Source organism: Pan troglodytes, chromosome 4 (genome assembly GCF_028858775.2).
Source record: "Pan troglodytes isolate AG18354 chromosome 4, NHGRI_mPanTro3-v2.0_pri, whole genome shotgun sequence".
Taxonomy (NCBI): Eukaryota; Metazoa; Chordata; class Mammalia; order Primates; family Hominidae; genus Pan; species Pan troglodytes.
In genome coordinates this window covers 135,635,624-135,660,556 of record NC_072402.2, presented here as the reverse complement: position 1 = coordinate 135,660,556, position 24,933 = coordinate 135,635,624, and the positions used below count along the sequence as shown (strand labels likewise).

The following is a 24,933-nucleotide window of genomic DNA, read 5'->3' as shown; positions in this document are numbered from 1 at the left end:
TTTGTTTTTTTTGTGTGTTCTATTTCTCCTTTTTAAAATCCAGTAATCTTTATTAAAGTTGGATACTCTGTTGTTTGGTGCATAGATATTCATAACTGATAAAATTAATCTTAGCCTCATAAAGTTTAGACTTTAGGTCATTTGGAGCTTTTTGTCTAGAATCCTTTGATTTATATTCAGTTGTGTCCCCTGATATCTTTTGTTTGCCTTTTAGGTCTTTGATCATGCTTTTATATTTAACATTTTGGAATCTCTTTAAGTATATATTTTAGGATATAGCATAGAACTGGGTTTGCTTTCTGATTCAAATGTCATCTGTCCTCTAGTAGAATCCTTAGAAAGATGATAGTATTCCCTAAGTTCTTGCATGTTCGAGCCTTTATATTTGAAGCACAGCTTTGCTGGATGAAAATATTTTTCTTTTTAAGTAAATTAAGCTTATTTGCATGTATTTATGTTAGATATATCTGGTTGCAGTTATACTGTTTTATATTTATATTTTAAGTCTTTTACCATGTGGTCTGTTTTTTTTTTTTTCTTGTTTTGGCAATTTTGTCCTATAGAAATATATGTATTTTTGTTCTATTGGTTTGTCTTTGTATATCTTTTTTTTTTTTTGAGATGGAGTTTCGCTCTTGTCACCAAGGCTGGAGTACAATGACCCGATCTTGGCTCACCGCAACCTCCGCCTCCCAGGTTCAAGCAGTTCTCCTGCCTCAGCCTCCCAAGTAGCTGGGATTACAGGCATGAGCCACCACACCCAGCTAATTTTTAATTTTTAGTAGAGACAGGGTTTCTCCATGTTTGTCAGGCTGGTCTCGAACTCCCAACCTCAGGTGATCCACCCGCCTCAGCCTCCCAAAGTGCTGGAATTACAGGCATGAGCCATTGCACCCGGCCATCTTTGTGTATCTTTTTATATACCCTTAGTCCTCCCTTTCTTGCTTTGTTTCCCTCCTATGATCAACAAGCAAATTAGCTTGTAAATTCTTCTTCATTGTCCTCTCCTCTACTACCCAATTATATTCAATAATGTTATTTTTCATTGTATATGAGAGATGATGTCTTTTGTAAGACATAACATTATTTCATGTACCACTTAGGTAAAAAATGTCAATTAAACTTTGACCATTAATTATAAAACACATTCTGATTTCACAGATGTTAAAATGTGAAAAGAAAATGTGTTTTAAAATCAATAAAATAGGGCTGGGCACAGTGGCTTGCTCATGCCTGTAATCCCAACACTTTCAGAGGCCAAGGCGGGAGGATCGCTCAAGGCCAGAAGTTCAAGGCCAGCCTGGGCAACACAGTGAGATGCCATCACTATGTAATTTTAAAAAAGAAAAGCCTGGCCCAGTGGCTCACAGCTGTAATCCCAAGACTTTGGAAGGCCAAGGCGGGTGGATCACTTGAGCCCGGAAGCTCGAGACCAGCCTGGGTAGCATGGTGAAACCTCATCTGTACAAAAAACACAAAATTTAGCTGGGTGTGATGGCGCATGCCTGTAGTCCCAGCTACTTGGGAAGCTGAGGTGGGAGGATCACCTGAGCCCATGGAGGTCGAGGCTGCAGTGAGCTGTGATCATGCCACTGCACTCCATGCTGGGCAACAGAGCTAACCTTGTCTCAAACAAAACAAAATGTTTTTTTAATCAATAAAAGTCGTATTATGTTTCTTACTGGTTTATTAATTCTAAATGATATTATTTAACTTTTTTTTTTTTTTTTGTACTTTTTGTAGAGACAGGGTTTCACCATGTTGTCCAGGCTGGTCTCAAACTACTGGGCTCAAGTGATCCTCCCAAAGTGCTGGGATTACAGGTGTGAGCCAGCTCGCCCAGCCTCTCCAGTCATCTCTTGGTTGGCTGATGCTCATCCTCCAATAGAATCCTTAGAAAGACGATAGTATTTCCTGACTTCAGGCATGTTTGAGCCTTTATATTTGAAGCGCAGCTTTGCTGAATATAAAATTCCTTGGTTTACATTTTCTTTCCTTGAATATATTGTAGGTGTTCTTCTGTTGATTTATGGTGTTGAATGTTGTTATGCTAACCTGATTTTCTTTAAGTAAACCCAAATTTTACTTGGATAAGCCTCTTATTGACCATTCTAGGTAAAGTTTCCCATATACACAGTATGTCTTTCAATTCACGTCACCTTCTATTTCAGGAATGGTCTACCTCCACCTCCCAAAGTGCTGGGATTACAGGCGTGAGCCACCGCACCCGGCCTGATTTTTTTTAAAGAATATCAAATTTAGGCCAGGCAGGAGGTAAAGAGTTCGAGACCAGCCTGGCCAACGTAGTGAAACCTGGTCTCTACTAAAAATACAAAAATTATCTGGGTTTGGTCTCAAAAACAAATAGCAAATTTAGATAAAAGTTACAAGAACAATACAAATATTTTTTCCTCCTGAAGTATTTGAAAGCCACCAACATGAATGCTCCATCATCCCTGAATACTTCAGTCTGTATTTCCTGCATACAAGGACATCCTCTTTTATAATTATAGTATAACCATCAGAATAAAAAATTAATATTCATAGATTATTACCATCTAATCCTCTGTCTCTCTTTCAAGTTTATCAGTTGTCCCAATGATGCCTTTATAGGAAAATTATCCAGCCCATGATTATGTATTGTATTTACTTGACATATCATTTTAATCTCATTTAATCTGGAATAGTTCCTCAGCTTTACCTTGACTTCATGACTTGACACTTTTGAAGAACAGGCCAGTTATTTTGTAGAATGTCCCTCAATTTAAATTTTGTCATGATTTAGGTTAAGATTATATGTCTTTGACAAGGATGTCACAGAAAGGATGCTAATTCTCATGGCCTCCTATCAGGCAGCATATAATTTCCATTTGTTTCAGTGTTGATAGTGGTCACTTACTTGATTAAGGTGCTGTTAGACTTTCTCCACCCTAACATGACTGCTTTTCTTTTTGTAATAAGTATTTGGTGGAGAGGTCTGTAAACGTCTCATTCATGGAATCCTTTTATTCAATGGGTTATGAATCATTATTCATCATAATGCTTAAATATTCTCAAATTTGGCCAGCTTGAGCTCCTTAAACTGATTCTTTTAACAGATACTCCATCATTCTTTGAGCAGTTTTACTTTATGTCTCAATAAGCTATTCCAGACTCATCTTGTATAGTTGTCCTTTGGTATACATGGGGGATTGGTTCCAAGACCCCAAAGTACACCAAAATCTGCATATACTCAAGTCTCACAGTCGGCCCTGCAGAACCCACATATAGGGAAAAGTCAGCCCTCCTTAGCCCGCAAATACTAAATTTTTGATCCAGGTTAAAACATTACGCATTTAAGTGGACCTGTGCAGTTCAAACCCATGTTGTTCAAGAGGCAGCTGTACTTTCTAGCCCTGGAATTAGCGAGACCTCGAAGAAGCCCCAGTTGGTTTTAGAGGAGAATGCTATTTGGAAGCCAAGATCTGGGTACTAGTGCTCATTGCTACTAGGGTGTCATTTCTTCTAGCCCTCATAGTGGATTGGACAGAGCTAGAAAATACATGTATGTACACAAATAGATCTAGATTCCAATCCAGCACCACAAAGTTCACCTTCAGCCTTTCCATTTGTATAATTCCTTTATCTGAAAATGAGAACTTCAATATTTATTTGCTTGCTTATTACAGTCTCCTGACTCTGCTGCCTTCTTTCTGAGCATTTGGAGGGGAGAGGTGGTGACCAGAAGTAGAGCAATGGTTCACTTTTTTTTTTTAAGTGGTGGTGGTGATAGTATATTTAAGGAACATATATGTTCCTTAAATTCTGCTATTGTCAGATATATGTTACATATTACAATTTTTGAAATACAAAATTGTTAAAGTAATTCATCACATTAGTGATTAGAAGAGAAAAGTTATCAAGTCATCAAATATCTCACTATGAATACCCAGTGTGATATTCACACAGTGAGTGTACACCTGTAGGATTACGTATCTGGCTGAGAGTACAGGTAGGAGAGAGGAAGCATCTGAAATCCAAATGGTTTGTCCTAAACATGAAAGGATCTAGATTCTGGGAGATTTATTTGGAGATGACAATTACTATTCTGAAAAACAGCAAATCATTTCAATTCTTAACCAGAGCGTTTTTGTGAGCATATTTCTAATACAGCTACCACTAGTGTTTATGAAAAAAATTAAAATCTTACATTTTCGTCAAAGCCTTCTCTTCCGGCTTGTTCAGCCAAATCTCCGCTGCCTTTGCTACTGAGAATATAAAATAAAAATCAGAGGCAAATGACAATAAGAAAGGAAATGCCACCATAAAGTACAATCGGATCTGTAGTAAGGATCTGAATAATATTTCTTCCTGATAATGCTAATTATTTGGAAAATGTGATCATTAACAAGTTCTTCAGAGTATCATATGTCATTAACTGTGAAAAAAATGTTTATGTTCCACTGCCAGAGTTCTGGGTTTGCGAAGTATTTTGACACCAAAGTCATTTAATAAATACAAGTGTAAATACAGTGTAAGTATAAGTATTGTCCATAAGTATTGTGTGTAAATGTTTTTATTTTTATAGCCAAATAAATGCATTTAATTTAGACTAAAATTGTTTCTAACCTTTTTAGAGGGACTTTATGGTCCCCTCCAGCTTTCTCTTACAGCTTTTTCTGAGTAGGATGGCAGGCATTATATTAATTTTAAATTAGCTAGAATTTCATGATGTCCTCAGAAATTAGGAGGCACTCCTGGGTGTACTGGGTGTATTTAGAATCGCCACATAGGTTGGTGGTGGTTTTGCAATTAAAACCTTACTCATGGCCAGGCACGGTGGCTCACGCCTGTAATCCCAACACTTTGGGATCACCTGAGGTCAGGAGTTTGAGACCAGTCTGACCAACATGGTGAAACCCCATCTCTATTTAAAACAAACAAACAAAAAACAAAAAAAACCTTATAAGGTTCTCATATAATGTGGAACTTTAAAATGGTAAGTTAAACATTTGAGAGAAGTCATCTTACGTTTTCTTGTCTTCATCTTTTTGAGCTTTCTTCAGTCTGAATTTCTCGAGAACATTTTTGTAACTCTGGGCATAATTTAAAATAGTTTGAAAATGCATTAAAATATATCCTTGATTATTAATGTTTTATCAAAGTAAAATAAATATGGAATGCTTGTCCCTCTGGATTGCTACCCTAAAGGACTGTGGAGGTAAATGCTATGATTATCCTTCTTTCACCTCATTGCTACATATGGTTTACGCCTGCTGGTGAAAACCCAAAAGGGGTTCTTCTGTTGGGGGCATTACTCTGGAACTTGGAAAAAGCAAAAATCTTTAAAAAGCATTAACATGTATTGCGTTAAGGATGTTAACACTTTTAATGAATATAACCAATATCATATTCAAGTGATAAAAGATGGGGGAAAAAAGCAAACTAATTGGGGGATAGCTTTACAGTTTTTTTGGTTTGTTTTACAGATTAGTTCTTGGACAAAGTTCGTAAACCCCACTAACCCTGCAGCTACTAGGACCTCTTCTCTGTGAAGTGCTATGCTTTAGAAACATGGGGCATGCAGAGATGGCCAAACTGGCAGGGGAGATGTGACTGGTACACATATAACTCTGCTACAGCTCAAACTGAGGTAGATATTGAGAAGAGGACAGGACAGATTCCACTTTTTGAAGAATAGAATGGTAGCAAGAGAGAAGAGCTGTAGGAATATTTCCGGGGTCAGAGAATGACTTGAGCAGAGGCTCAGAGGAGAGAGAATAAGCGTCACAAAACAGATTAGCCGGGACATACAGTATTGTAAATAGAGGCAGAAAGGTAGAGACTATAGTAAAATTATAGTTAATGAAGACAGGTTAGGACTGTGAGACTTGAGGATTTGGAATATTCAGGTAAGGAATTCGGACTTGACAGGATTAGGGAAACTGATAATCACATCTGGACTGGCACAGGGAAGAGGCTAGAATAGTCAGGAAATGTTACCATAGTGAAGGCTGGGCGAAAAGTACTGAAAGCCTCATCTAGTGGTGGCAGTTAGAATTTAAAGTATTCCACAAATGTAAGCAAGAACTGCAGAGATAAACTATACATATGCCGTGACAATAGACTATATAAGGGACAAGGAAACAAATTCTTTTCATGGTTTTTGAGCCAGGAGTGACTTGAGAGGATAGTGTTGCCATGAACAGAAACAGGAAAATGAGGAAGACGACACATGGAGTTCTGAGTTTAGATTGTTGATAGAAATTTAACAGCATCCAGAGCAAAAACTTTCCAGAAGGAAGAGAGGGTTTTATTATAATACTCAGCAGCGCTTTGCATTTAGGAAATCACTCAATAACTATTTGATATATTGAACTCTGAAATAATTTTGGCTACATTTTTGAAGTCAGAGAGCATATCTCACTTCTGTAATAATGAAATAATGTGAATATGAGTAACACTGGATCAAAACACAAAACAAACCCTGGGGATGGGATGGGGTGGGAGTGGGGAGAGCACGACCACTTGGAATTAAGTGGTATTCAAACTACAAGAGGATAAACTATATGAGATTTGTCTTAGAATTCTAATTAGGAAAGAAATTTGACTTACCTGTTTAATCATTTTGCCAAGTTCAAAATCTGGCCTTCTGCCTATTGAATAGTCAGCTTTCACTTCAGAATAGGTATCATTAATAATTGCCAAGAACATATTCTAGGGATAAGTATTCAAATAATTATTTCAATAAAAATTTAGTTTAAATGTTAATGACTTTAACAAGTTTTGGGTTTGTAAAATTATATTTAAATTTTAAAAGTAGGCCAGGTGCGGTGGCTCACGCCTGTAATCCCAGCACCCAGGAGACCAAGGTGAGTGAATCACTTGAGGACAGGAGTTCAAGATCAGCCTGGCCAACATGGCAAAACCCTGTCTCTACTAAAAATACAAAAATTAGCCAGGCGTGGTGGTGCACACCTGTAGTCCCAGCTACTTGGGAGGTGGAGGCAGGAGAATCTCTTGAACCCAGGAGGTGGAGGTTGCAGTGAGCCGAGTGAGATCGCACCACTGTACTCCAGCCCGGGTGACAGAGCAAGACTCCGTCTAAAAAAAAAAAAAAAAAAAGAAAAAGGAAAAACAAACAAAAAAAATCAAATTTTAAAAGTAACCCATATGCTCAAAAGTGGGGAGATGACTATGCAGACAATAAAGTAGAATAGAAAATGTGTAGTGTGTGGGTATGGGCAAATATGTTTATGGCAAATGAGAAAAGCAGAATGTAAAAGAATGCATATGAACTGGTTATATATACACAAATTAATATTACATAATGGAAGAAAATTTAGAATGAATAATTATGTGTTCATAAGGGCATTTTTTTGTTTGTTTTTGAGACAGGGTCCCACCCTGTTGCCCAGGCTGGAGTGCAGTTGTGCGATCTCAGCTCACTGCAGCCTCCCACTCCCAGGTTCAAGCGATTCTCATGCCTCAGCCACCCAAGTAGCTGGGATTATAGGTGTACATCACCAGGCCTAGCTAATTTTTGTATTTTTAGTAGAGACAGCATTTCGTCATGTTGCCCAGGCTGGTCTTGAACTCCTGAGCTCAAGCGATCCGCCTGCCTCTGCCTCCCAAAGTGCAAGGATTGTAGGTGTGAGCCACTGCGTCCAGCCAAGGATGTTTGTTGTTACTGTTGTTTTTTAATTCTATGAAGCTGTTTAAATTTACAGTCTTACTACAGCTCCTGCAACTACTAATGTCCAGATAACACAAATGTAGAAAGGATATTCTTACCCCACCAGACCACTTTTCACTGTGGCCCAGCTCTGTCACCCTAAGACTCTTGTCTGTCACCAGGGGATAACTTCCGTGCCTGACAAAAAGTGTTTTCATGGAGGACAGTACAGTGCCTTAACTAGAAAGGCAAGATTCCTTGGTTAGGAGGCCCAAATAGACTTGTTCTGAGTGCATGTGAGAGATCCATCCTGATAACTCCTGAAAACCACAACGTGGTAAGTGTTTAGCTGTAAGGGCCAAAAGCCATTGCAATATGGGCAGAATATTAATGGCCACATTCATGACTCATGGCATGCATTGTCCTAGCCTGAAGAGACTTGGGACATTCCAATTATTTATGTGAAGGATTTAGCACATTCCCGTCTAAAACACCCAGAAATTAACTACTGTGATTACATTCTGCAACTTGAAAACAGTCACTGAACTAGTGAACCTGGATTACTAGGGATCCACACAATTCTCAATAAATGTAAAGTACTCTGACAGCTGAGCAGAAATAATAGTTTATTCTAAATGAGTAATTTTACTTTTTATTCTAAAAAGTAAGAAATGAAAGGAATATATATTATCATTCTTACCAGCAGGACAAAGAACACAAAAAAGATGAAAGTGATGAAGTAAATGGGTCCCAAGATAGGATTGGCTTGCTGAATACCAGCAAAATTAAAATCTCCAAGAACAATTCGAAATTGTGCAAATCTTTAAGAAAGAAAAACAGTAGAAAATATATACCTTCATGTACATACATGACAACTGATGGGAGTTACTAATGTCTCTAAGAAGATATCTAGCAGCATATGGTATATGCTTTCTAACTTTAATTATGTTAGTACAGAGTTGTGTAAAATTGGATGTAGAAAATTCCCCTAAAGGAAAGACTTAAGGTACCTCGATAGCTGAATAGGTGATGTAGGAAATGACCGCTTTAATGAATGTGAACTCAGTGTTCATCTATAACTTTTTTTTTTTTTTTCTTTGAGACAGTCAAACTCTGTCGCCCAGGCTAGAGTGCAGTGGTGCTATCTCGGCTCACTGCAACCTCTGTCTTCCAGGTTCAGGCGATACTCCTGCCTCAGACTCCCAAGTAGCTGGGATTACAGGCGTGCACCACCATGCCCAGCTACTTTTTTTGTATTTTTAGTAGAGACAGCCTCACCATGTTGGCAAGGCTGATCTCAAACTCCTGGCCTCAAGTGATCCGCCCACCTCGGCCTCCCAAAGTGCTGGGATTACAGGCATGAGCCACCACACCCAGCCCACCTATAACATTTGAACCTGAGATACCTGTTTACTAACTGGTTTTGGCAGTGGCCTCCTTGGCCGGCTGTGCCTGTGCCCTTCTAAACATTAGAACTTTGAATTGGTTCAACAAGTGATTTTTCAACTTGTAGAAGGTTTAGACCCAAGAGCCCTAAACTTTCTAATGTCAGTGAAGTGAATTTTTGTCTTAACCAACTCTTAAATTCTGATAAAATAGGGATGCCAACAATTTGTCACTTGCTAGTCTCAAGTGCTGATAATAATACTCAACATGATCCTAAGGTTTATTTTACCCTCTTTGTGATTTTTTTTTTTTTTTTAGACGGAGTTTCACTCTTGTCGCCCAGGCTGGAGTGCAATGGCACGATCTCGGCTCACCACAACCTCTGCCTCCCGGGTTCAAGCAATTCTCCTGCCTCAGCCTCCTGAGTAGCTGGGACTACAGGCGTGTGCCACCACGCCCAGCTAATTTTTGTATTTTTAGTAGAGATGGGGTTTCACCATCTTGTCCAGGCTGGTCTCGAACTCCTGACCTCATGATCCACCTGCCTTAACCTCCCAAAGTGCTGGGATTACAAGCGTGAGCCACTGTGCCCGGCCCTATTTTACCCTCTTTGATAGCCTGGTTTGATATGAAATACCACTTAAAATATTTCAAACCTTCCTTTTTCTAATTTTAAAGATAGAAAATGAAGAAATTAAGACTTTGAGTAGCACAGTAGTAACAAGTAGAATTAGAATTTTCTAACTTGAAAATCTTATTTTATTTTCTCATTATTAACTTGCAGTGGTCTCACTAGACGTATCAGGAATATCAGTTTAAATTATGTGTGTGTGTTCTTTATGAGGAAATTTGGAAAAAAAAATTTTTTTGAGACGGTGTTTCACTCTTATCACGCAGACTGGAGTGCAGTGGTGGGATCTTGGCTCACTGCAACCTCCATCTTCCCGGTTCAAGCAATTCTCCTGCCTCATCAGCCTCTCTTGAGTAGCTGGGATGACAGGCACATGCCACCATGCCTGGCTAATTTTTGTATTTTTAGTAGAGACAGGATTTTACCACGTTGACCAGGTTGGTCTCAAATTCCTGACCTTAGGTGATCCACCCGCCTTGGGCTCCCAAAGTGCTGGAATTACAGGCGCGTGGAAAGAAATGTTTAATCGTATGTTGATAACTGCGTAATTGGTCAGTGAAAAGGGAGAAAGGCTGCTTGTCCCTTATTGCTTTTGCCAATCACATAAAAGGAGCAAAAAGCTTTAATGAAGGAAGAAAAAGCATTCAAAGAAATGGGCTACATGAAGTCCTAGGACTCAGAGTTATCTGAGATTCCATCCACGGTACCTAGCTGAGACCTGACCAAATCATACCTAAAGTATTTATCTTGCTTTTAATACTGGTTTGTAATGCTTTCCTACATAAGATAGAGAAAATACTGAATTGGAAGGAATTGGTGGAAAGTCTCACCACAAATCAAATATTTTTTCTGGCATAGGAGAATAAGAGGTTCTGTTTTAGTGTTTCTGCCATGATCTTTCATCTTTGAGTTGGGAAAAAAAAAAAAAGATGAAGGAACCATTCTCATTCTTTTCTCCTCTCCAGATGTTAGCTTAGTAACCAAAGCTTCCATTCAGCCCTTTTCTGTTAGGAAAGTGTTAAGATACTTCTGCTCTGTAATAGTGAGAATGACAAAAACTGAAGCATTTACTGAATGGTTAGAATCTCATAGAAACTGGAGGCTGCAAATACAGTGTCTCTTTTCTTAATTGGAGCTTAGTTTATCCATTTTGTTTCTTTTTTTGCAAGCTAAAAGCACCATGACGCCTCAACATACAGGGTTATATTGAATGAAAATACTGTTTTGTAACTTTTTGATGGCCCTGTTAACTTTAGATCGAGTTCTCCCTTATTGAATTAAAATAACTAAAAGCGTGTTTCAAAAGAACATGCCATTTGTCATTAATAAGACTTTCCAGTCTCTCTCTTGAAGTCATTGATTGGGTCACTACAAGAGATTCATCTTTAACTTGAGGGTGTAGCAATTCAGGCTCCCTGCTTGATGTATAGAAAGGTGACTAGATAGTCCTCTCCCTACACACACACACACACACACACACACACACACACACATACACATTGTGCAGGCCCTGGACCTTGCCTCTGTCTCCTTCCTGAGAGATGGCCAGCAACACAGTTTCTCAACTATTTCGTCTGGATCAGGAAAAAAAAAAAAAAAAAAAAGATTCTTGGAAGGTGGAAGAGAACCATGGGAAACTTATTTCTCCCCTGTCCCCATCTAGACAACAATTACATGGGCAGAATCTGTCAGATGTACTACTTTGGAACTCTAGAGTCTATTGAAGAAGGCCTGCAACTTCCAGGGAAAGGCTTGGACAGTAAATTGCAGTTAATTTTGGACAATTTCAGCTTTTATCTCAATAGCTATGCATCCCCTACTCATTAGCCTCATGGCTGGGATCCATGCACATGTTTGTGAAGCAGCTTGCATGTAGCTTATGGGAGCCATGTGGGGAATAAATACTATGTCTTTCAAATATTGGGGATCTATGTGGTGATTGCTGATTGCTGCTTCTGATCGTGGGGATGCAGACACTGAGGTGGGCAGCCATTGTTGCATCTCCTCCATTGTTGCAAGACCATCGTCCTTCAGCTGAAGTAATGTCCTTGGGATTTAAAGGGCTGTTATCCTTCCCCTACCTCTCACTTTATTCTTCTCTTTTCCTTTTTTGGGATCCAGACATTAAAGAATAGGACATTCAAAACCAACTCCATATCAAGGGTAAGTTAAAAAGTCATTGTGCATGCCCAGGGAAAGGCATAGGCTGAGGAAAACCTGAGAAGACCTTAAGTGCACAACTCAGGGTGATCCTTGGCATGGAGCCAGACTATAAAAATAAAAAATAAGAACAAAAAATGGCAAACCCTGGGCAAGGGGAAGAATCTGATTTTCAAAATTATCACATTATTAGATTCAAATGTCTGGTTTGAATTTTTATTATTTTTTATTTTTTGTACAGACATGGTCTCCCTTAGTTTCCCAGACTGGTCTCAAACTGCTGGGCCCAAGTGATCCACTTGCCTTGGCCTCCCAAAGTGCTAGGAGGCTCCCAAAGTGCAATGGCTCCAAAATGTGAGCCACCACACCCAGCCTGGTTTGAATTTTTTAAAAATCACAAAATCACAAGACATACAAAGTTTGAATCTAAAAATTCACCAAAAAATCACCAGATACACAAAGAAATGGAAATATGAGCCATTCAGTGGAAAAAACAAAAACAAGAAAAACGCATGCTAGTAGATACGCTCTCTGAGAAAGACCAGATGGTGACCTACTACAAAGACTTTAACTGTCTTAAAGATGCTGAAAGAACTAAAGGAAAACATGGATAAAATAAGAAAACATGAACAAAATGGAAATATCAATAAAGAGAAAACCTAAAAAGAAACAAAAAAATATAAGATGGAAAAATAATAACCAAAATGAGAAATTTACTAAAGAGATTCAAAGGAAGATTTGAGCAGGCAGAAAAAAGAATCAATGAACTTGAAGATAGGATAATTGACATTATTGAGTCTGAGAAACAGAAAAAAGAAGAAAAGTGAACAGGGCTGGGTGGCTCATGCCTGTAATCCCAGCACTTTAGGAGTCCAAGACAGGTGGATCACCTGAGGGCAGGAGTTCCAGACCAGCCTGGCCAACATGGTGAAACCCAGACTCTACTAAAAATACAAAATTAGCTGGGTGTGGTGGCACACGCCTGTATTCCCAGCTACTCAGGAGACTGAGACAGGAGAATTGCTTGAACCCAACAGGCAGAGTCTGCAGTAAGCTAAGATCCCACCACTGCACTCCAGCCTGGGTGAGACAGAGTGAGATTCCCATCTCAAAAAAAAAAAAAAGAAAAGAAAAGAAAAGTGAACAGATACCAAGAGACCTGCAGGACACCATCAAGTAGACCAACATACACATTATGGAAGTTCCGAAAGGATAAGAGAAAGAGAAAGGTGCAGAGAGATTATTTGAAGAAATGATGGCCAAAAACTTCCCAAGTTTGATGAACAATGTGAATTTAAACATCCAAGGAGCTCAGTGAACTCCAATAGAATGAACTCAAAGACAGCCACACCAAAACACATTATAGTCAAACTCAAAAGCAAAAGACAGAGAATCTTGACAGCTCATCACATACAAGGAATCCTCAAGAAGATTATCAGCATATTTCTCATCAGAAACTTTGAAGACTACAAGGCAGTGCAATGATATATTCAAAGTGCTAAAAGAAAAAAAAAGGTGGCAGCCAGGCTCAGTGGCTCACGCCTGTAATCCCCGCACTTTGGGAGGCCAAGGTGGTGGATCACAGGGTTAGGAATTCGAGACCAGCCTGGTTAACATGGCAAAACCCCGCCTCTACTAAAAATACAAAAATTAGCCGGGTGTGGTGGTGCGCATCTGTAACTCTAGCTACTTGGGAGGCTGAGGCACGAGAATCACTTGAACCTTGGAAATTGAGGCTGCGGTGAGCTGAGATCACACCACTGTACTCCAGCCTGAGTGAAAGCGCAATACTCTGTCTCAAAAAAAAAAAAAAAAAAAAAAGAAGAAGAAAAGTGGCAATTAAGAATCTTATATCTGGCAAAACTCTCCTTCAAAAGTGAGGGAGAGGCCGGGCATGGTGGTTGAGACCAGCCTGGCCAACATGATGAAACTTCATCTCTACCAAAAATATAAAAAATTAGCTGGGTATGATGGTGCACACCTGTAATCCTAGCTACTTGGGAAACTGAGGCAGGAGAATTGCTTGAACCTGGGAGTCAGAGGTTGTGGTGAGCCGAGATCGTGCCACTGCACTCCAGCCTGGGCGACAGAGTGAGACTCCGTCTCAAAAAAAAAAGTGAGGGAGAAATGAGCTGGGCATGATGACTCATGCCTGTGATCCCAGCACTTTGGGACGCCAAGGTGGGTGGATCACTGGAGCCCAGAAGTTTGAGACCAGCCTTGGCAACATAGTAAGACCTCCATCTCTTAAAAAAAAAGAAAAAAGAAAAAAAATATATATATGTATACATATTTGGTGAGGGAGAAATGAAGACATTCCAAGATCAACAAAAACTGAAGGAGTTTATTATCACTAGATCTATCCTACAAGAAGTTCTAAAAGGAATCCTACAAGTTTAAATGAAAGAACACTAGATAATAAAGCCATATGAAGGAACACAGTTCTTAGTAAAGGTAAATACATGAGCAATTATAAAAGCTAGTATTATTATAACAACAGTTTGCAACTTCATTTTTGTTTTCTACATAATTTAAGAGACTAATGCATTAAAATTTTTCAGTTTGTTTTTGGACACAATGAACAAAGATGTAATTTTGTGACATCAATAAAAAACCTCCCCTTTGGGAGGCCAAGGCCAAGGGTAGATCACGAGGTCAGGAGTTCGATACCAGCTTGACCAACATGGTGAAACCCCGTCTACTAAAAATACAAAAATTAGCCGGGCATGGTGGCGCACGCCTGTAATCCCAGCTACTCAGGAGGCTGAGGCAGGAGAATTGCTTGAATCTGGGAGGCAGAGGTTGCAGTGAGCTGAGATTGCGCCACTGCACTCCAGCCTGGGCGACAGAGTGAGACTCCATCTCAAATAAAAAATAAAAATAATAAAAATTAAAATTTAAAATTAAAAACTTCCCAACAAAGAATAGCCAAGGATCTGGCTTCACTGGTAAATTCTACAAACATTTAAAGAATTAATGCCAATCTTCAAACTCTTCCAAAAATGGAAGAGAAGGGAATGCTTCCAAACTCATTTTACATGGCCAGCATTACCCTGAAACCAAAGTCAGAGAAAGTACAAGAAAAGAAGAGAATTAATGCCAATCTTTGAACTCTTCCAAAAATGGAAGAGAAGGGAATGCTTCCAAACTCATTTTACGTGGCTATCATTACCCTGAAACCTAAGCCAGACAAAGACAGTACAGGAAAAGAAAATTACAGGCCAATATACCTAATGAAGATAGATGCAAAAATCCTTAATAAATACTAGCAAGTCAAATTGAACAGCATATTAAAAGGATCATATACCATGAACAAGTGAGATTTATCCCTACAATGCAAGGATGGTTCAACATACACAAATCAATAAATGTGATACACATTTAAAAAATGAAGGATAAAAACCATATGATTATCTTAATAGAAGCAGAAAAAATTTTGATAACATATTTTCAGGATAAAAACTATAAACAAATTAGGTGTAGAAAGAATGTCCCTTAACATAATAAAGGCCATTATATCTGAGACCCACAGCTAACATCATACTCAATGGTTAAAAATTGAAAGCTTTTCTTCTAAGATCAAGAACAAGACAAGAATGCCCTCTCTTGCCACTTCTATTCAATACAGTATTGAAAGTCCTAGCCAGAGCAATAGGCAAGAAAAAGAAATAAAGGCACCCACACTGGAAAGGAAGCAGTAATTGTCTTTCTTTGCAGATGATATGACCTTATTTATAGAAACCCTTAAAGATTCCACCAAAAAACTATTAGAATAAATGAATTAAGTTGCAAGATACACACAGTAGCATTTTTATACATTACAGGTTGAGGATACCTTATCTGATATGCTTGGAACCAGAAGTGTTTCGATTTGGGATTTTTTTTAGATTTTGGAATATTTGAATTATATTTACTGGTTGAGCATTCCAAAGCTGAAAATTTGAAATCCAGAATGCTCCAATGCACATTTCTTTGAGTGTCATATCAGCACTCAAAAAGTTTTGAATTTTGGAACATTTCAAATTTGTGGTTTTCATACTTGGAATGCTCAACCTGTAATGATGATCTATTCAAAAAAGAAATCAAGAAAGCAATTTCAGGCTGGGTTGGTGGCTCATGCCTGTAATCCCAGCACTTTGGGAGGCCAGGATGGATGAGTCTCTTGAGCCCAGGAGTTCGTGACCAGCCTGGCAACATGGCGAAACCTTGTCTCTATCAAAAAAAAAAAAAAAAAAAAAAAAAAGCCAAGTGTGGTGGTGCATGACTGTAATCTCTGCTACTTGAGAAAATGAGGTGGTAGGATTGCTTGAACCTGGGAGGTGGAGGCTGCAGTGAGTCGGGATCACACCATTGTACTCCAGCCTGAGTGACAGAGCAAGACCTCATCGGGAAAAAAAAAAAAAAAAAGGAAAAGAAAAAAGAAAGAAAAGCTGGGCACAGTGCCTCCTCATGCCTTTAATCCCAGCTACTTGAGAGGCTGAGGTGAGAGGATTGCTTGAGGCCAGGAGTTCAAAACCAGCCTGAACAACATAGTGAGACCTAGTTTCTAAAAATAAAAATTAAAAAATACATTTAAAAAATTAGCCATGGCCAAAACCCCAACTCTACTAAAAATACAAAAATTAGCTGGGTGTGGTGGCATGTGCCTATAGTTCCAGCTACTCTGGAGGCTGAGGCAGGAGAATCGCTTGAACCTGGGAGGTGGAGGTTGCAGTGAGCTGAGATGGCACCATTGCATTTCAGAGCCTGGGCGACAGAGTGAGACTCCATCTCAAAAAAAAAAAAAAAAAAAAAAAAAAATTAGCCATGGCTGGGCACAGTGACTCACAGCTGTATCCCAGCACTTTGGGAGTCCAAGGTTGGAGATTGCTTGAGGCTAGGAGTTCAAGACCAGCCTGGGCAACAAAATGAGATCCTGTCTCTTCAAAAATTTTTTAAAAATCAGCTGGGTGTGGTGGCATGCACCTGTAGTCCCAGCTACTCAGGAGGCTGAGGTGGGAGGATTGCTTGAACCTGGGAGGTTGAGGCTGCAGTGAGCTGAGATCATGCCACTGCACTCCACCTTGGGCAACAGAGTGAGACTGTCTAAAAAAAAAAAGAAAAGAAAAAAGAAGGCTGGGTGTGGTGGCTCACACCTTTAATCCCAGCACTTTGGGAGGTTGAGGCAGGTGGATCACCTGAGGTCAGGAGTTCCAGACCAGCCTGGCCAACATGGTGAAACCCCATCTCCACTAAAAAAACACAAAAATGAAGGCCGGGAGTTTGAGACCAGCCTGACCAACATGGAGAAACCCCGTCTCCACTAAAAATACAAAACTAGCCGGGCGTGGTGGTGCGTGCCTGTAATGCCAGCTACTTGGGAGGCTGAACCAGGATAATCACTTGAACCTGGGAGGCGGAGGTTGCAGTGAGCTGAGATCTCACCATTGCGCTCCAGCCTGGGCAACAAAAGCAAAACTCCATCTCAAAAAAAAAAAAAGAAAGAAAGAAAGAAAGAAAACAAATAATCCAATTTAAAAATGGACAAAGGACCTGAATAGACATTTCTCAAAAGAAGACACACAAATGGCCAATAGATATATGAAAAAATGGTCAACATCACTAATCATCAGGAAAATGCAAGTTAGGCCAGGCACGGTGGCTCACACCTGTAATCCCAGCACTTTGGGAGACAGAGGCAGGTGGATCACTTGAGGTCAGGAGTTCGAGACCAGCCTGGCTAACATGGTAAAACCCCATCTCTACTAAAAATACAAAAATTAGCCAGGCGTGGTGGTGCATGCCTGTAATGCCAGCTACTTGGGAGGCTAAGGTGGGAGAATCACTTGAACCTAGGAAGAGGAGGTTACAGTGAGCCGAGATCATGCCACTGCACTCCAGCCTGGGCAACAGAGCAAGACTCCATCTCAAACCAAACCAAAACAAAATGAGATATCACCTCACACCTGTTAGAATGGCTCTCATCAAAAAGATAACAAGTGTTATCAAGGATGGAGACAAAAAGAAAACTTCATACACTGTTGGTGGGAATGTAAAATGGTATAGCCTCTATGCCAAACAGTATTGATACTCCTCAGAAAATTAAAAATAGGACTAACATATGATCCAGCAATCCACTTCTTGGTATATGTATCTACAGGAAATAAAATCAGTATGTGAAAGAAATATCTGCCCTCCCATGTCACTGCAGCATTGTTTACAATAGCTGAGACGTGGAATCAACCTACATGTCTTTTAATGGTTAAATGGATAAAGAAAATGTGGCATATATAAACAATGGAACACTATTCAATCTTTGAAAAGGAGGAAATACTGTCATTTGCAACAAGGATGAAATTGGAGGACCATCATATTAAGTGAAATAAGCAAGGCACAGAAGGACAAATATTGCATGATCTCACTTATATGTGGAGTCTGAAAAAGTTGAAGTCATAGAAGCAGAGGGTAGAACGGTAATTGCTAAGGGTTGGAGAGGTGGAGTTCAAGGGGAGTTGAGAGATGTATGTCAATGGGTGTAAAATTTCAGTTAGAATAAATTCTGGAGATCTACTGTATAGCATGGTGACTATAGTTAATAATGTATACTTGAAAATTGCTAAGGAAGTAGATCTTAAATGTTCTTACCACAAAAATGATAAATATGAGAGGTGATGGATATGTAAAACAGCCTGATTTAATCATTTCACAATGTATACATGTATCAAAACATCACACCATATAGCATAAATATATATAATTTTAATTATACCTTAATAAGTCTGGAGGGGGAAATAGATCATATGATCCAGCAATTCTACTTCTGGGTATATAACCAAAGGAACTGAAAGGAGGGTCTTGAGGAGATATTTATACATCCATGTTCACAGCACTGTTATTCACAATAGCTAAAATGTGGAACCAACCCAAGTGTGTATTGGCAGATGAATGAATAGGCAAAATGTGGAATATACATATAATGGAATATTATTCAGCCTTTCTAAGGAAGGAAATTCCGACTACATGCTACAACATGGATGAAACTTAAGGGCATTTGTGCTAAGTGAAGTAATCCAGTCACAAAAAGACAAATAATATATGATTCCACTTACAGGTGGTACCTAGAGTAATCAAAATCATAGAGACAAAAAGTAAAATGGTGGCTGATGGGGGCCAGGGAAGGGGAAAATAGGGAGTTATTGTTTAATTGGTATAGAGTTTTTATTTTCCAAGATGAAGAGATTTGGAGATAGATGGTGGTGATGGTTGCACAATATGAATGTACTTAATATCACTGAACTGTACACTTAGAAGTGGTTTAAATGGTAAATTTGATGTTATATATATTTTATCACCATAAAAATATTGAAAAAGGGGCTTAAAAATGCCTTCAGGGCAAATAGCTTTGGGTGCTGGGCTTACTTCTCTGGGTTGTTGCCTTCTGACTTTGGCCCAGTTATTACTCACTCTCTTATTAATTCTTCATTGTTTTCTATGTCATCCAGCTTTTTTTTTTGTTTTTCTTTTTTTTTTTGAGACAGAGTCTCATTCTGTCGCCCAGGCTGGAGTGCAGTGGCACGATCTTGGCTCACTGCAACCTCTGCCTCTCGGGTTAAAGGATTCTCCTGCCTCAGCCTCCTGAGTAGCTGGGATTACAGGCATACACCACCACACCCAGCTAATCTTTTTGTATTTTTTTTTTTAGTAGAGACGGGGTTTCGCCATGTTGGCCAGGCTGGTCTTGAGCTCCTGACCTCAGGTGATCCACCTGCCTCGGCCTCCCAAAGTGCTGGCATTACAGGCGCGAACCATCGCACCTGGCCCATCCAGCTTTTAAAATTGTCCTCAAGAGGAGATTGATCTGAATAACCTAACATATCATTACCAAAAACAGACGTCCTCTCATTAACCCATTTCAAAGTTCTCTACCTGTTCTGTGCTTTATACTTCCCTTTCCTCTTCACTACCCACGGTAAGACAAATTTCCTAGGCTCTGTAAATTATTACATCTGTATTCAATGCCAATTATTACCAAGTTTTATTATTATTATTATTATTGTTTTAGAGATGGGGTTTCACTCTGTTGCCCATGCTGGAGTGCAGTGGTGTGATCCTAGGTCACTGTAACCTCAAACTCCCAGGCTCAAGTGATCCTCCTGCCTCAGTGTCCTGAGTAGTTAGGAATACAAGCATATGCCACCACATCCAGCTAGTTGTTTTTTGTTTTTTTGTAGAAACGCAGTCTTGCTATGTTGCCCAGGTTGGTCTTGAACTCCTGGCCTCAGTGATTCTCCCATCTTGGCCTCCCTAATGCTGGGATTATAGGTGCCATGGCACCCAGCCTAAAGCTATTTTAAAAATACATGTTTGGCAGATTAGCAAAGGACGATCAGGTCAATATCAATAAAAATATTAAGATGGATCCCTCTAAAGAAAACACTTAAGATTTCTTTTGGCTGGGTGTGGTGGCTCACATCTGTAATCCCAGCACTTTTGAAAGGCCGAGGCAGGAGGATCACTTGAACTCAGGAGTTCAAGACCAGCCTGGGCAACATGGCTGAACCTTATCTCTACAAAAAATACAAAAATTGGCTGGATGTGGTGGCACACCCAGCTACTTGGGAGGCTGAGGTGGGAGGACTGCTTGAGCCCAGGAGTTTTAGGATGCAATGAGCTGTGATAACGCCAGTGTAGTCCAGCCTGGGTGACAGAGTGGAGACCTTGTCTCACAAAAAAAAAAAAAAAAAAAATTTCTTTTGTCCAGAGAATAAACACCACAGAGACATGGGGGACAATTTCTATTATCTTAGGTAAAATTATCACTTCCAATGAAAAATGAAAAATTATTTTTCTAACTTGACCTATTAACACCTTAAAAATGGACACCGTCACCCATTTGGCTCCTTCAATGCCAAATCCTAATTTGAATGTGACAGATATTTAGCCATCAGTGAAAATATCAGCCAGGCTAGTGGCTCATGCCTGTAATCCCAGCATTTTGGGAGGCCGAGGCAGGAGGTTCACTTGAACCCAGAAGTTTAAAACCACCCTGGCCAACATGGTGAGACCCCTTCTCTACAAAAAATAATAAAAATGTAATCAACCAATCATGGTGGTGCACACCTGTAGTCCTAGCTACTTGGGAGGCTGAGGATAGCTTGAGTCCAGAAGTTTGAGGCTTCAGTGAGCTATGAGACCCTGTCTCCAAAAAAAGAAAAAGAAAAAGAAAATATCAAACTAAGTTTAAATATATTAAAGCTTATATTACTACTTATCATAGAAGGTTAGACCTTTCCAATTTTTTTGTAAGAAAATATAGAAGATATAATTATATTTATACTAAGAGCTTACATGGAATTCTGAAAAGTGGAAAAGTCATCAACTTGTGATCCAAAAACAAGAAATCCTAACTGGGCATAAGCAAAGAATATTATAAAAAACATGATGGCAAATCCTACTATGTCTTTAATACAACGGGACAAGGTTGATGACAGCTGAGACATTGTCTTGTTAAAGCTTATGAATTTGAATATCTGAAAAAGAACAAAGTTAATTGAAATAGGAGAATATCAAAGATGAAATTACTTAGAATAAATTAATTTCAGAAGAATTCTGCTTCGAATTAAAGGAGATATTTAATGATAATCATGGGTGTTTGAGGATTTCCCAGCAATCATTACAAGGCCAAACTTCTGTTTTGTTTGTTTTTTTTTTTTTTGAGATAGAGTCTCACTCTGTCACCCAGACTGGAGTGCTGTGGCACGATCTCGGCTCACTGCAACCTCTGCCCCCTAGGTTCAAGTGATTCTCCTGCCTTAGCCTCCCTAGTAGCTGGGATTACAGGCACGTGCCACCATGCCCGGCTAGTATTTTTTGTATTTTTAGTAGAGACAGGATTTCACCATGTTGGCCAGGCTGGTCTCAATCTCCTGAGCTCAGGTGATCCGTCCACCTCAGCCTCCCAAAATGCTGGGATTACAGGCGTGAGCCACCGTGCCTGGCCAACTTCTTTTTTTTCTGTCATCCAGGCTGGAGTGCAGTGGGGGATTACAGCTCACTGTAACCTCCACTTCACGGGCTCAAGGGATCCTCCCACCTCAGCCTCCAGAGTAGCTGGAACTACAGGCGTGCACCACCACACCCAGTTAATATTTTTTTGATATTTTTTGTAGAGATAGGATTTCCCAGGCTGGTCTCAAACTCCTGGGGCCAAGAATCTACCTGCCTTGGCCTTCCAAAGTGCTAGGAGTACAGGTGTGAGCCACTGTGCTGGCCCAAACTACTTTTAAAATTACTTAATAGTTGAAAAAATCTTTTTTCCCCATGGCTTTTTAGTTTAATTTTTCATTATGCTATTACACTGCTTGTATTATGTAATATAATAAAATATAAATACCTTTATCCATGCAAAAAAGATGGTAATAGCAATCATATTATTGTAATAAATGTGCCAGCATGCAAGAAAATAGAAATCTGAATATTTTTCAGTACTTTTCAACAGCTGTCCCAGTAAGAGAAAAATTTGTACATTATAGTATGTGTTGAAGGAAACAGCCACAAAACACAACTAAATGGGAAAATAAGAAGGGTTAAATTAGAGAATATCTCTACCTCTAAATATCTTACAGCCTATGAGGAAACACAAAAAAAGTTCATCAAAAGTTTAACAAAGAGGGAAGGAAAGATAGGACATATGCTTTTACATAAATGGAAATTACCCTCAACTTATACAAGTTTAAGGTAGCACTAATTATTATAAAGTTGAAAAATATTAATTGGTTGGCCATCCTAACCTATCTAAATCTTTGTTTCTTTGCGTCATAAAGCACAAATGTATAAAATGATTATGTAACTCTGAGGCCGTAAGGATTTTTGCTCTACATAATACTTAAAAGCTAAACGTTTTCTACCGTGTAACACTACAAGAAACAATTTACAATTACAAAAAATAAAACCTTCTGGAACCTTTTAACAACCCTTTAAAAGAGTATTTCAGAACCAGGTTGTTTTAGCTATCAGAGTTTTATAACTGACATGAAAATTTTCCTTTGACTTTTCTTGCCTGAAATGCTCAAACAAACATTTAATGTTATGTCCTTTGTAAGATATTAGTGGAGTTACCAGAGAGGTAGGTGGCATGCTTTCTGACTCTCAGAAACCTTCAATCTGTTTTTGGGAAACAAGGCTTAAATACTTGATTGGCTATAATTAAGGGCCAATAAGGGTGAAAGATCAGATTGTATAAGCCAGAAACATTGGTTCTTTGTTCCTAAGACCAAGCTCTTAACATTTGTGTCGGCCTGCCTAAATCTCTGTTTATTTCAGTGCATTTCATTGACTAGAACTGATGGTCTTTGGTGTTTCTTTCAGGGACTATTTCCCCAAACCTGGTGCCCTCTGGACCCATAAGGTCCCCTCTGGCTGCTCACCCCTGTCAGTATTCTGCTTAGCCTTGTCTTTTGTCAAAATTTTTTCAAAATTTATTATGAGAAGGAAAACAGATTTAGGCAACATAGATTATTTTAAACAACCTTGCCCCTGAAGACCCGTGACTGGTGAAACTCAAGGCCCTGTAAGTAATACATTTTTTAAGTGGGGGTAGGGAGGCCTACTGTGCACATTAAAGCGTAATATTTCTGGAATCACCTTTCCCTGTAGGTTTACGCTGACCCTCCCAAGGACCAAATCAGAAAAAAATAGATCTCTCCCTTTTGAAGGCACCCATTAGTAGTACTATTCCCAGTTCATTTTATGTTTGATACTTGTAGCTTTCAAAATAAGTCCTGGATGAATAGAAGATTCTGTCTTTTTACACCTCCTTCATTGGTAGGTTCAGATGTGATCCCCTTCAACCATACACATGAATATATACTCACCAGCAAAAGTAGCAATTCTAGCCAGTTCCAAATACTTTTGAAATAGGCAGACTTAAATTCTTTTATTTTTTTGACTTCTTGTGTTGTGAAGACAAAAAGAAAAATACAGAATGTGATTTCACAGGAAGCAATAAAATAGTCATAGTAGCTAACATATCTGAGGAGCTTCACAGAGTAAAACTGCCATGAAGTAAGTATTCCTCCAGTTGCAGGGAATTCTGCCACCAATCTGTAAAATCAGGTTTGTGAAAGCAACTGTTCATTTCAAGCATTTATATTTCAGTACTTAATGTGAAATTTTCAATCAATGATTATGTATGCTTTAATGATAATCAGTTTTTTTAAATAAAGTATTTTTCCTTGGGGAAATGGGTTCAATTTAAACATCTTCTAGATTTACCTATTTCATAGTGGCTCCACTTTTTCTATACCTGAATATTCACAGTGGTCAAAGACCAATGTAAATGAGAAAGCAAGTTGTGATTTTTTTTTTCAGACATTCATTCTATTTTGTGTTCATCTTGCTTGTTCATAACTGGGAATACAATTTATGTCCATAGGAGAATGATATGTTCAAGAAAATGCTATACTGTTAGTTACTGTTATTAGTTAAAACTCTTCCGCAATGTACATAATTTTTGAATACTTCAGAGGGAGGACATATATTCTCCCTCTTTAGATTATCAGAAATGCTTCTTGCTTCTAAATGTCAAGGTCACATATTCTACTAAAGCAAATGTTTTCTGTTGGATGCGGATACAAAGATCTATATGCAAACAGAAGTATAAAAATTAAATTCAACACTACATATAAAAAGATTTTGAGGTTCACTGTATCTCTGGTGTTCTCCACAACTTCTGATAATTAAGAATTGGTGGCAATTTGAGGAACCAGCATTTCTATCACAATATTACAATTTAATTATTCCTACTAAAGATATTAGCAAATGTTGGTACTCTTATAAGGTGCTCCCAAAACAACAAAAACAAAACCTTAGTTAACAAATAAAACTTACATCTTACACATACTAGGCAGTGAGTGAAGTGAAGGAAAATATTATGATCTGAAGTGTAGACTAATCAAAAAAGGAAAAATTAATACTCTGTTTAGTTTGCCTGATAATTGTACAAAAACGAAAATAAACGGATAAGGTGTAAGTAATATGCATCTACACAACTACTGATTAGATACGCCAGTTAACAGTTTCAAAGTCTGCTGAAGTTTCTAAAAAATAACATTTTAAAAGGTAA

General features: G+C 38.8%; 1 protein-coding gene across 22 annotated transcripts in view; it reads right to left on the bottom strand.

Annotated features, from left to right (window-relative positions):
• PKD2L2 (polycystin 2 like 2, transient receptor potential cation channel) overlaps positions 1 to 24,933 on the bottom strand; it is a 53,632-nt gene that overhangs the window by 12,721 nt on the left and 15,978 nt on the right. For 11 of the 22 annotated variants that reach the window (XM_063810691.1, XM_063810692.1, XM_016954569.3 and 8 more), the window contains exons 6-12: positions 23,684 to 23,912; positions 22,204 to 22,374; positions 21,159 to 21,340; positions 8,355 to 8,475; positions 6,595 to 6,696; positions 5,011 to 5,075; positions 4,190 to 4,247 (exon numbers count right to left, since the gene is read on the bottom strand). In XM_063810691.1, the coding sequence (XP_063666761.1) occupies positions 4,190 to 4,247; positions 5,011 to 5,075; positions 6,595 to 6,696; positions 8,355 to 8,475; positions 21,159 to 21,340; positions 22,204 to 22,374; positions 23,684 to 23,912 (928 nt within the window). The remainder of the gene's footprint in view (positions 1 to 4,189; positions 4,248 to 5,010; positions 5,076 to 6,594; positions 6,697 to 8,354; positions 8,476 to 21,158; positions 21,341 to 22,203; positions 22,375 to 23,683; positions 23,913 to 24,933) is intronic. The other 11 variants (XM_054685178.2, XM_054685179.2, XM_063810695.1 and 8 more) reach the window with 3 other exon arrangements.